General features: G+C 48.5%; 1 protein-coding gene across 2 annotated transcripts in view; it reads left to right on the forward strand.

Annotated features, from left to right (window-relative positions):
* Nucleotides 1-481: 481 nt before the first annotated feature.
* GNL3L (G protein nucleolar 3 like) overlaps nt 482-13,267 on the forward strand; it is a 66,311-nt gene continuing 53,525 nt past the window's right edge. The window contains exons 1-2 of one of the 2 annotated variants that reach the window (XM_030194280.1): nt 482-630; nt 714-778. In XM_030194280.1, coding sequence (XP_030050140.1) covers nt 618-630; nt 714-778 — 78 coding nt within the window. In that variant the 5' untranslated portion in view covers nt 482-617. The remainder of the gene's footprint in view (nt 631-713; nt 779-13,267) is intronic. The other variant, XM_030194279.1, reaches the window with a different exon arrangement.

Here is a 13,267-nt window from a genome sequence, read left to right on the forward strand (position 1 = left end):
AATTATTTATCTAGCATATAAATCACAAAGGTGAGCCACTTGTTATTTATCTGAAAATATTTATACTTTGATCCTGGTTATTTACTCATTGTACTCATGCTTTCTCTGTAGTACTTGTACTTTTCTTGTCAGTATAATACATTTGTGACTTGTTTATACCAGAATTTAAATATATTTTTGTATTTTCAATTATACTCAATAAAATATTTTTCAAAAAAAATAGCTAATAGCTCTATTCAGCACAGCCAGTTTTTTAAATCCCTACCATATGAACATTGGTAGCGGGGGACTTTTGTATCGTGGGATTTATAGTCTTCACAACCACCTTGTTGTTGTGTGTGTGAGATGATACCACCAGCGCAAAAAAACAAAAATCCAAAACATGCCACCACCACCACAATTTATGCAGATAGACCAGGGCCATTGGTCTGTTCCAGCCCAGCTCCGCCCCTCAAGCAATGTCACGTGCCTCGGGCTTTTGCGACATTTTCCTCGTCATTGATCGGGCCCTTTTCGTCTCTCTCTCCCTTCCCTCCCTCAAGGAGGTCCTCCACTCCTTGCCGTTCCTAACTTCCTACTAGTTTTACGTCAGGCAGGCCGCAGGCATACGCGGCAGCATGGCCCAGAATAGTAAGCGCCTTTCCACCTTCTCTTTTCGCCCCCTCCTTGTTGTTCGTTCTTCCGCTTCATTTTTAATTCTTCTCTGTTTGCAGGAAAGCAGCGCCAGAGGCGTAAACACCAGCTAACGACAACGGTGAGAAGACGTGTGCGAAATGAGGTAAGAAAGACCCGCATGCGCCATCTTCCGCCGTGCGCATGCGTCGGCAGCCACGTAACCTTCCGGGATAATCGATTGGTTCAACAGGAGTGGAACTGAAGTGAGCCTATCTAATCCACTGTAAGCAAGGAAGCCAAATTAGTTAATCTGTTTCCACTCCCCCGCACAGCCGTCATCTCCGTCATCTCTAGCACTCAAAGCAAAGCAAACAAATGTATGAGCTGCTGCATCCACGTTGTCGTTTTTTTTTTATTGTTGGTCCATCTGTAACAAGTCTAAAGCTGTTTCATTTGGATAGGCAATGCCTTGAAAGGTGGAGGAGAAAAGATTTTTTTTTAAATCTTGTTGGACAGCTTTTTAATTTATTTGAAAACTTCTCATATGTAGATATAAATATCATGAAATAACAATTGAATATCACTAAAACAGATCAAAACTTTATTATAGCAGGTAGAAACAGAAATTTTAAACTCTGTATTTTGTGCTAATTTTCTACACTAAAAACTAAATAAATAAATACACTGTATACAATACAGATGGCCACATTTCAGTGAGGATATCCTGTTTCCTCATGGGTTCATCTTAACTGTTGTTGTAATCTGCCTTGGGAAGCCTAGTGTTATAAAGATGATGGAATATGTTGAAATTAAATGAAGTAGAATTAAACTCTCCTTTCATTGGGGCACATGGATTTACATCTTCATCTGTTTGTAGAAGTTTACCTTTTAGATACACAAATGGATTATTCTGTTTTGAACATGTTTCAGGGGCAAGTGGTTTTATAAGTCAAAATAAAAATAAATATTTTGTTTAATGCAGATCTCTTTTGTTTAAACATAAATGGGCTATAAGCCCCTAATGCAGCCCACTTTGTTTTCTTATATTTTGTTCTTGTGATAATTGTTCCAAAACTGAAAATTCTTATCTCTATCTGGTCGATAACAAAAGGAGCTCATTGTGAACACTATGCACCCACCCTAAAAGGTTGTTTTGTGGCTGTACATGAAGAATTGTGATATTGAATAAATAAGTGTATGTTTGTGTCCCTAGTCATGCATCCTAAGTTTATATAACCCTTTCAAGAAATCCTGTTAATCTTTTAACTTATTAGTGGAGCATAACCACAGAGGCATGGTATGGTCACATTTTCAATATGGTAGTACTAGGGCCCAGCTAAGGAGCAGGTTAATTGAATTAGTCTTCACTGGACCAAACTTGCATTCCTTATTCCATCACTATCCAGCAGGTAGGCAGTGTCTTAAAATGTGGAGGATAAAGGATTTAAAAAAAACACATTTATATCACACATTATCCCAAGCAAACTCAGGTTCAATGTGGCTTACATTTGACAATACAGTGAGACAGAATAATAGAATTCATTTATATCATGGGAACAAATAGATGGATATGTCTGAAACATTTAACAAAGTTGAGATTAGCATATATACCCAACTGGACATTTAAAAGTTTGTTCTTTAATGATACCACATATTCAGAAATCCTTAGCCATTAGTATAGGCAGTTATTCAAAGATTATCACATGCAAACACCACAGCAGGCATCCATCACATTGCAAAAGTAAACAACAACTTCTACAGAGTACATCTAAAATTTTACTTTTAATTTCCTTATTTCTGTTTTCCAAAATTTCAGACAGCAGATCTGTATACTTCACAAGCCAGCATGTTTGAAAATATAGTGATATTAATAAAAGTGCTACCAGCAATAAAGAACGACAACTTGGATGCAGCAGCTCATTGGTTTACTTGCTTTGTTTTGAGTGTACAGGGATGATGGCTGTGTGGGGAAGGGGAAACTTAGATTAACCTAATTGGTTTCAACATTTTGATGTCACTTGTGGGCTCATTTTCAAAAGAGAAGGACGTCCACCTTTCAACATAAATCGGAAGATGGACATCCTTCTCCCAGGGACGTCCAAATTGGTATAATCGAAACCCAATTTAGGAGGTCTCCAACTGCACTCCGTCGCAAGGACGGCCAAAGTTCAAGGGGGCGTGTCAGAGGCGTAGCGAAGGCTGGACTTGGGCGTACCTAACACTTTGACGTCTTTGACCCATAATTGAAAAAAACAAGGACGTTCCTGACAAACACTTGGACGTTTTCACCTGGACCTGTTTTTCTTATGACTAAGGCACAAAAAGGTGCCCAAAATGACCAGATGACCACCGGAGAGAATCGGGGATGACCTCCTGTTACTCCCCCAGTGGTCACTAACCCCCTCCAACCGTCAAAAAGCATCTTTCAAAATATGTCGTGCCAGCCTCAGATGTTATACTCAGGTCCATGACAGTGCATGCAGTTCCCTGGAGCAGTTTTAGTGGGTACTGCAGTATACTTCAGACAGGCGGACCCAGGCCCATACCCCTCCTACCTGTTACATTTGTCTACCTGTTACATTTGTGGAGGGAACAGCAAGCGCTCCAAAACCCACCACAAATCCACTGTACCCATATATAGGTGCCCCCCTTCACCCGTAAGGGCTATGGTAGTGGTGTACAGTTGCGGGTAGTGTGTTTTGGGGGGCTCAGCACACAAGGTAAGGGAGCTATGTTCCTGGGAGCAATTTATGAAGTCCACTGCAGTGCCCCCAAGGGTGCCCGGTTGCTGTCCTGGCATGTGAGGGGGACCAGTGCACTACAAATGCTGGCTCCTCCCATGACCAAATGGCTTGATTTTGGCCGTTTTTGACATGGACGTCTTTGGTTTCTAAAATCGCCAAAAGTCAGAAACATCCATGTCTAGGGACGACCAAATCTAGGGACATCCAAATTTAAGGATTTGGACATCTCTTACGGTATTTTGGAAACGAAAGATGGATGTCCATCTTGTTTCGAAAATACTGGTTTCCCCACCCCTGGATTTTGCCGTTTTGCAAGGACATCCAAATTGCAACTTGGATGTCCCTTTTCGAAAATGCCCCTCTTGGTCTCCTATCTACTAAACCTTCTTGGTCTCTCTCCTGTTAACATTGGCGCCGCCTTGAAAATGGGGACGCCCAGCTCTGCACAGTGCATCCTGGGATGCACTGGGTGGGGCTTCACACATGGTGTAAAGCCCCACCCTGCACATCCCAGGATGCACTGGGCAGGGTTGGGTGCCACCATTTTCGAGGCGGTGCCGATGGAAGAGGAGGCAGGCCACCTCCCTCGTCCAGCGAAGGTAGGGGGATGGGGAAGGGCTGCTAGACGACTAGCGGTCCACTGGGCCACCAGGGCTCCATGTGAAGGGATGCCAGGGGAAGCTAGGCGGGGCTGGAGCTTCCCCCCCCCCCCCCGGATCTCCAGCCCCCTTGGAACCCCTGTCTGGAGAGGGGGGTAGGGACAGTCCCCGTGTTGTTGGATGTGGGGGGGTCAGGTCAGGGTTCCTGCGCCTGTGGGGGGAGGGGGAGAGGGTAGGCGGTGGTGCAGGCTTACAGGGGAACACATTCCACTCTGGATGTTTAGCTTCACAAATTTGTAATCCTTGTAACCAAAGTGGGTCTGACTGAAATTGTAAACGATGGGATTGAGCTATATGAAGTTCTTACAGGGGAACACGTTCCACTCTGGATGTTTAATTTCACTATGGGCAAAACTATGGAAGCAGTATTTAAAAGTAATGTTGTTTTTTTTTTTAAGAAAAGACATGGTGGGGGAGATATGAGTTGGGGGAGGGAGAGGAGAAGGAAACATTCTAAGAGAGAGATGTGGGCTGCGGTAGCATTGTTGATTAATTGGAACTGGTTTACTATATTGTGGTTTGTTGCTTGAAATAAAAAGTAAAATTTAAAAAAAGGGGCGACACTAGACAAGCTGCTTTTACAAAGGTCAAGACAAACTTCAATGAATTCTTGAATGAGGTAACGAAAGTAGTGGATCAGGGAACAACTGTACAGTATTAGCAACTTGTATTCTGCACATTTGTATTATACTGCCACCCTCTGGCATGCAGTTGTTTTAGATAACAGTACTGACTCAGAAACCCTTTGATCCAATAGGCCAGGCACAATATTTATAGTTATTTCTGTCTTCGCCATTTGATGCGCCTTGTGTCTAATTCTGTGCTCAGGATGTAATCTTTTTCCCAAACTGGCCATTCCCCAAAGCAGTAGGGAAAGGGGATGGGATTTGATATATTGCCTTTCTGTGGTTACGATTAAAATGGTTTACATATTACATACAGATACTTTATTTTGTACCTGGAGCAACAGAGGGTTAAGTGACTTTTCCAGATTCACAAGGAGCTGCAGTGGGAATCAAACCTGGTCCCCCTAGCTATTCCTCCTCCAAGTTCACTGTTGACAGTAAGGCTCCACTGTAGACAAAGGGTTCTAAGTTTCCCCATCCTTATATGGTGGTTAGCTCCACCCAGTACTTCCCAGGATGCTCCAGGGAGGGGCTGGGTGCCGCCATTTTGAGAAGGCTAGGCCCAGAGGCAGAAGGAAAAAGGCATTGCTCCTGCCTCCTGCGGATCTAAGGTACGTGGGGTGGGGGGTGGGGGTCACTAGACCACCAGGGAGTGATGGTTACAGTGAGGAGGAGTCAGAAGGTCCACTGGGACCACCAGGATTCTTTTGCTTTGGGGGGTCTGGGAGGGGAGGGGAGGGTGGGGGTGTCGGAGTCTACTGGACCACCAGGGAATTTTTAAGAGATCTTTGGGGAGGGGTCACCATCAGGGATTTTTAATTCGGGGGGGGGGGGAGGGAGATAGAGAGCGGAAATAGGCAGCTGCAAAATCTAGCTTGTTTAAAGCTAGGTGCTCTGGAGCTGTGCATTGCACGGAATGCTTATTAGAATACTAATGAGCTTGTTGTAATATATTTGGATAGGGTTCTCGGTGGCTGCTAATGGCACAATTTAAAGCCATGGAAAAACCCTTTGTTCATTACTCGGTAGATAATGTTTGCTTTAGACTGGCTACAACCAGTCTAAAGCAGTTGTTGACAGCACAGTAAGCTTTATGAATTGGGCTGTCAGTCATCAAGTTCTCTGACCCATCACAGTTGTATGGATTACCCTTAATTCTGTATTATCTTAAAGAAAGTTCTTTATTCAATTTCAAATTTTCTGTAAATAAATCATTTTGAAAGTTAAGAAGCTAGTCACCTGAATATCTGAAATTGAGCTAGATACTTTCTCCTATAACTGTACAGCAATAAGTGGAATGAAAGCAGAACTGCAAAAAGATACAAATTATTGGGGCCATCAATAAAATGATATGGGTACAAGAGCTTAAATCCAGGATCTAGTAAAGGAACATTGAAATCAGTGGGGCCAAATAAAAGGATAGAACTAGAGGTTGGCCAAACCATTGCAGATCTATTCTGCAGCTGTCTCTTATTCGCAAGGCATTCATAGGCTGATGCACAGAACTCTGGCACTGTAGGGAACAGCACTGGAAAAACACCCCTGAACACCGAGTTGGAGTTACTGACCAATGCTCAATATTAACAGCATGCAAATTTTATGCACGCTGTTAGTTTTGAGCATTGGTTAGTAAAGGGGTCTGAACGTTCCTGATGCGCGCCCACAAGAGCTGTGTAATAACGATTGGACCCCCGATCCCCCCCAAAACTTAAAAGCATTCCTGGTGATCCCCTGACCTCTCCCCAAAAATGCCCTGGTGGCCCAGTGAGCCCATTGGCCCTGTGGTCTAGTGTAATCCCACCCACGAACTCCCTCCAAATACCTTGAGTCGGAGGCAGGAGGAAAGTCTACTCCCTCCTGCCTCTAGGCCCACCTGCTTCGAAATGGTGGTCCTGCCTGGTGCATCTTGGGATGCACTGGGGGGGCCTAGGTACCATATAAGGAGTTTTTTTCCTTATATTGTACTTGGCCCCCTCCCAGTGCATCCGATGATGCACCGGACAGAGGCTGGGCACCACCATTTTGACAAGGGTGGGCCCAGAGGTAGGAGGGAGTAGGCCTTCCTCTGACTAGGGTGTCAGGGGGAGGGGGTTGGATTACACTTAACAACCAGGGCCAGTGTTAAATTAGGGGGGTTGGTGGGCCTGCTGGACCACCAGGGTACTTTTTGAGGGGGAGTTGGAGGGATACATCGGACCACTAGGGATGCTTTCAAGTTTTTTGGGGGGAGTCCACCGGACCACTGGGGATGCTTGTAAGGTTTTGGGGGGGGGGGGGGGTGTTCGGGGGGTTCTCCAGACCACCAGGGATTTTAAGTTTAGGGGGAAGGCTCAGGGTGGTGGGCTTGGGGATAAGAGGTGCGGCATGCTACCGACTTTCCTGTCAGTGCCTGAGTCATGGAAAGTATGGTAACCAAACAGCTTACCGACTACTTAAACAAATTCGCAATACTACATGAATCTCAATCAGGATTTTGATCCAACCACTGCTCCGAAACAGTACTAATCACTCTCTTAACCAAATTCAAACAAGCAATTGCAACTGGCAACAGTGTACTTCTACAGTTTGACATGTCCAGCGCGTTCGACATGGTTAACCATAAAATACTATTAAACATCCTAGAATACTTCGGGATTGGAGGAAGCGTACTTAGCTGGATCAAAGGCTTCCTAACCGCAAGAACATACCAAGTGATATCAAATTTGAATACATCATCATCATGGAAACCAGAATGCAGAGTACCCCAAGGATCACCGTTATCACCGACCCTTTTCAACCTAATGATGACACCTCTAGCCAAGTCTCTATCCAACCAAGGCCTTAATCCTTACATCTACGCAGGCGATGTCACAATCTACATCCCGTTCAAACATGATCTAACAGAAATCACGAATGAAATTAAACACAGCCTCCACATTATGAGTTTGTGGGCGGATGCATTTCAATTAAAACTTAATGCAGAAAAAACACAATGTATCATCCTTTCCTTGTCATCAACTAGATGAAGCCATTACGTATGGCTTCAACCAGCAGGGGGAGATAGAGAGCACTTAACTTTTCTCAGTGCCTCATGGCCAGCTAGCTCCACTGCCTCTTCAGTATTCTCTAGCTCCCCAAGCCGGGTGGCTGCAGCTTCTTAGAGCTCCATCAAAATCTGCCTGGAGTGACTCCTGGCTTGCCAGTTGTTAGCCGGGGTGTTAGAGGCTATAGCAGCTTCACTTTGAAGGCACATAGGTCAGCCCTTTCCCTGCCTTACCCATGCCTCCGTGGATGTGGACATATTAGCTTGCTTTTCCCTTTCCTTTCCCACTCAGTGGATGTAGGCACATTGGTTTGCCTTTCCCACTTATCTGAGCCTCCGGAGTGTTTTTATTTACCTCTTTTGCCTCTGCTTTCCTCACAGCGTAAAAAAAAAAAAAAATTAAAGTCGCGTCGTGCTTTAGCGCAGCGATCTTGAAAAAGAAGTTTTTTTCTTGAGATTCTTCTGCAGGACTGGAGCTGTGATACTCGGTCTAGTGAGGTAAGAGTGTTTTCTGACTCCTCCGGGGTGGGCCCGCGATCGGGATGTTTTTGAATTTTACCGCCGTTTTCGGCGATGGCTGCGGAGACTGTAAAGCGTTGTTCTAAATGTGGCAAGCGCAAATCAGCAGCGGGGCTCAGTAATTCGTGCTGTACAGATGGTAGAGCTGGCCCGAGCATGGCGAGTGGCGATCTTTCGCGCTCTGAGCTGGCAGCGGACGCCATTTTGGATTTTCCACATGGCGCGGCCTCCGTTGCGACGGAGAGCCCTGAATCCGGGGGGGGGGGGGGCTCTGAGTGAGGCTAATAATAGAGCTGATAGCCCTGGGCAGGATCTGGGCGGTCAGGGAGCGGTTTTCTCCCCTGATTTCGTTTTAATGCTGCATAGGGCATACATGCTTAAAAGAGCTCTTCCACAGGGATCTTCGGACCCTCTGCCTGCCCCCCGGTGGATCCTGGCCTTTTGGAGTTGGCTTTGCCTGTTTCTTATCCTCCTGATAAACGCAGAAGGGCTAATTCCCCTTCTGAGTGTGGCACACCCCCCTTTCCCCCCCCCGTGGTCGGGCTATGAGGATTCTGAGGGGTCTGGCAGAACGTCTTGGACTGAGGAGCCAGAGTCGGGTGCAGAATTGCCACAGGAGCTTGATGATCCATCTGCGGTGAGGATTTTCCACTGCGAGGAGCTGCCAGCGCTTATTTCAGATGCCTTACAAGCCCTCTCGATTGAAGATCCTGGGAGTGGCACAGCCTCCTCGGTTAATCCAAGGATGGCTAGTACCAGAAAGCCTGCTCGAGCCTTTCCTTTGCATGACTCCATCCAAGAGCTTATTTCGGCTCAATGGGCTGACCCCGAGGGACCTTTGAAGGTTACCAGGTCTATGGGGCAATTATACCCTCTGAGAGAGGAACATTTGGCTCGCTTTGAAATGCCTAAAGTGGATGCCCTGGTCACGGCTGTGACAAAAAGAACTACCCTCCCTGTTGAAGGAGGTGTTGCCCTGAAGGATATTCAAGACCGCAGGCTTGATTCAGCTCTGAAGCGGTCCTTTGATTTGGCAGGTCTCACTGTTCGGGCGTTTGCATGCAGTTGTTATGCTGCTAGAGCTTGCTTGGCTTGGTTACAGCAGGCAGTGGAACAGCCCGGTGATGGAGCGGAGACCTTATCTGAAGTAGCTCCGCGGATGGAGTCGGCCTTGTCCTTTTTGGCTGACACCCTTTATGATATGGTCAGAGCTTCGGCTAAGCAAATGGCTGTAGCAGTGGTGGCTCGCCGCACTCTTTGGCTACGACATTGAGCGGTGGACATGGCCTCTAAGCAAAGGTTGGTGAAGTTGCCCTTTCAAGGCCTTCTCCTGTTTGGTGAGGAGCTGGAAAACATTGTTAAAGGCCTGGGGGATTCCAAACCTCAGCGCTTGCCCGAAGATAGGCCAAAGCCTTCCTCTAAGGGTCAGGCAGTCTGCTCCTCTTACAGACCTCGCTTCCGTGAAGCTAGAAGGTACCGCCCGGGGCATGCTGCTGGGTTCACTTCGCGTGCCTGCTTTCAGCAGAGAAACTCCTTTCGCTTGGACAAACGTTCCGCAGCTGCCGGTTCAAGGCCTGGAGTTCAGGGGCGACCCTCTCAATGATGGTTGTTATGATTGGGGTCAGAACCCCTCTCAAACTTACCTCTTTCCTGGGGGTCAGCTTCTTAGCTGGCTTCTGTTTCTTTTGTCTGTCCTTTCTGAGCTGGCTCTGTCTCTCTGTGCTGGCAGCTTCCAGCAGCATGGGGCTAATTGTTTCACTTTACTACAGCTGTGTGTGTGGACGGAGTTAGCTCTAACTCTCTTTGGGTGTACTGGCTTCAAGTGCTTCACGGTGTTGCATTGGTGTGGGTTGGGTCTCTATGGGTTTCAGTGAGCTCTTCTGGTTGCTTGCCAGAGTAGTGCTTAGGAAGCACCTTGTTAGTTTTGTATCTAGTTTGCTAGAGCAGTGCTTAGGTAGCTTGTTAGTTTTGTGTTTAGCTTGTTAGTGTAGAGCTCTGCTTGGTGTAGAGCACGTAGCTTGGTGCTTAGTAGCACCTGTGTTAGCTTTGTGTTTAGTTCCCTGCTCTGTTAGTTTAGGGCTTAGGAAGTCCCTTTTGTCAGTTTACTGTTAACAACACTCCTGCTGGTTTAGGGCTTGGGAGCACGTAGATCAGTTTAGGTTTAGGAGCACTTCTGTTTCCAGTCCTGGTCCCTGTGTCATCCGGTATCCAGTAAGTCCTGCCGGCTACTCGAACCCAGGCGCTCAACTCCTGGGGGGCTTAGTAGCTAAGTGCAGGTGAAGCTGTGTGGACCAGTCCGGTGTGCTCCAGTCCTGTGTCCTCCAGTCCGGGGGATTCCAGTCCAGTGTTCCAATCCGGGGGGTTCTAGTCCTGTGTCCTCCAGTCCGGGGAATTCCAGTCCAGTGTTCCAGTCCATGTGTTCCGGCTCGCTGGGCGGTGCCTGCAGTCCCTGCCGGTGTCGGTGTGCTTGCCCAGCGTTGGTTGGTGGGTTTTGCCTGCTGCTGTCACTCCTCGTCAGCAGCCCAAGGGCTCACGTTTGCTCCAGAGCCCAGCCCTGCGGGCTCTGAACCTGAGAACCTGACAATGGTGCGCCGGCCCTCTCCTCGTTTCCTGTCATCGGAGGAAGACTTTCCCTCTTTTTCGAGGAGTGGGCCAAAATCTCCGCAGATCGGTGGGTCTTGGACCTGATCAGAGACGGATACCGAATAGAATTCGAAGCCCCGGTGAGAGACGTGTTTATGGAGTCCCGATGCGGTTCTGCCGCCAAACGGGCAGCGGGAGAGGAGACTCTGCACAGTCTGTGCCAGATAGGGGCTATGATCCCGGTGCCTCCCGCCGAACAAGGTCTAGGCCGCTACTCCATTTACTTTGTGGGGCCACGAAAAGGCGGGTCTTTTCGCCCGATCCTGGACTTAAAAGAGCTAAACAAGTCCTTAAGAGTGCGGCATTTTCACATGGAAACCCTGCGCTTTGTCATTGCGCCGGTACAGCCAGGAGAGTTTCTCACGTCTCTGGACCTGAAAGAAGCTTACTTGCACACACCAATTTGGCCCCCGCACCAGAGGTTTCTGCGGTTTGCGGTGTTGGGAAAACATTTCCAGTTTCTGGCCTTGCCTTTTGGCCTCGCCACAGCTCCCCGAACCTTCTCCAAGGTAATGGTGGTAGTAGCTGCCTTTCTCAGGCGAGAGGGTATCCGGGTTCACCCGTACCTAGACGACTGGCTCATCAGAACAGACTCAGATAAAGAGAGTCATCTAGCTACAGCCAGAGTGGTTTCAGTCCTTCAATCTCTGGGCTGGGTCGTCAATATGGCCAAAAGTTACCTGACCCCCTTGCAATATCTAGAATATTTGGGGGCCAGGTTCGACACAGCCTCGGGCTATGTGTTTCTTCCCGAACAAAGGCGGTGCAAGCTTCAGAATCAGGTCTGTCTGCTCCTGAGGATGCCCCACCCGGGAGCTTGGGACATTGTCCAGCTGTTGGGATCGATGACGGCCACCTTGGAAGTGGTGCCATGGGCGAGAGCACACCTGAGACCTCTACAGTATTCTCTACTTCAACGATGGTCTCCAGTATCTCAGGATTATAAGTGCAGACTTTCTTTGCTCCCTGCGGCCCGCCTCAGTATGGAGTGGTGGCTCTCGGACAGCATGTTGCGGCGGGGAATGCCGCTGGCGCTCCCTGATTGGTGTCTAGTGGTGGCAGATGCCAGCCTGAAGGGCTGGGGCGCACATTGCCAGGGGAAGCATGCCCAGGGTCTGTGGACGCCCGACGAGTCGGAGTGGTCTATCAACCGCCTGGAGTTGAAAGCGGTGTTTCTGGCTCTTCCCGCCTTTCAAATGACCCTGGAAGGATTGGCTGTCCGAATGATGTCGGACAACACGACAGCAGTGGCTTACATAAATCGACAAGGAGGCACTCAGTGCAGAGCTCTAGCCGCGCAGGCCGAACAAATTTGCCAGTGGGCCGAGCTGCATCTACAGTCCCTGTCAGCAGCTCACATTGCAGGTCAGAGCAACGTGCAAGCTGACTATGTAAGCAGGCATCAGATCGATCCAGCAGAGTGGGAACTAGCAGACGATGTATTCCTGCAGATATGTGCCAAATGGGGCAAGGCAGTGATGGATCTTATGGCGACCAGTTCCAATGCCAAAGTCCCGTGCTTCTTCAGCAGACGGAGGGATCCTCGCGCTGCCGGGTTGGATGCCTTGGCTCAACCCTGGCCCCTGGGCTTGCTGTATGTCTTCCCTCCGTGGCCCTTGATAGGGCGAGTGCTCCTGCGGATTCGGCTGCATCCAGGAGAAGTGGTGCTCATCGCCCCGGATTGGCCCAGGAGGCCTTGGTATGCGGACCTCCGACAGATGCTGTTGGAGGCTCCCTTTCCGTTACCTCTGGTTCCGCACCTGTTGTCACAGGGTCCGATGGCCATGGAGGACGCCTGCCGCTTTGGTCTTATGGCATGGCGATTGAGAGGGTGCAATTGAGAGATAAAGGCTACTCAAATAAGGTAATTTCCACTCTCCTGCAGGCCCGTAAGCGCTCCACTTCCGTGGCTTATGCCAGGATTTGGCGCCAGTTTGAAGTCTGGTGTGTTTCAAGAGCGCTTTCTCCATTGCGGGCTCCTGTCTCGCCGATTCTGGACTTTTTGCAGGATGGTGTACACAAGGGCTTGGCCTATAATTCCCTGCGGGTGCAAGTGGCAGCATTGGCCTCCCTGCGTGGCAAGGTTGAAGGCGTGTCCTTAGCTGCTCATCCAGATGTGGCACGGTTTCTTAGAGGGGTGCTTCGGCTCCGTCCTCCCGTGCGGGCACCTTATCCAGCTTGGAACCTGGGGTTAGTATTGAAGGCCCTTCAGGGGGCTCCCTTTGAACCGCTTCGGCGTGCTTCAGAGAAAGATTTGACACTGAAGGCCGTCTTTTTAGTGGCCATTACCTCGGCGAGACGGGTGTCAGAGCTCCAGGCACTGTCCTGTAGAAACCCTTTTCTGCAATTCTCAGAGTCAGGGGTCACGGTTCGGACCGTGCCTTCCTTCATGCCTAAGGTGGTTTCAACATTTCACCTAAACCAGCCTGTTTTTCTTCC

The sequence above is a fragment of the Microcaecilia unicolor genome, chromosome 2 (assembly GCF_901765095.1).
Source record: "Microcaecilia unicolor chromosome 2, aMicUni1.1, whole genome shotgun sequence".
Taxonomy (NCBI): Eukaryota; Metazoa; Chordata; class Amphibia; order Gymnophiona; family Siphonopidae; genus Microcaecilia; species Microcaecilia unicolor.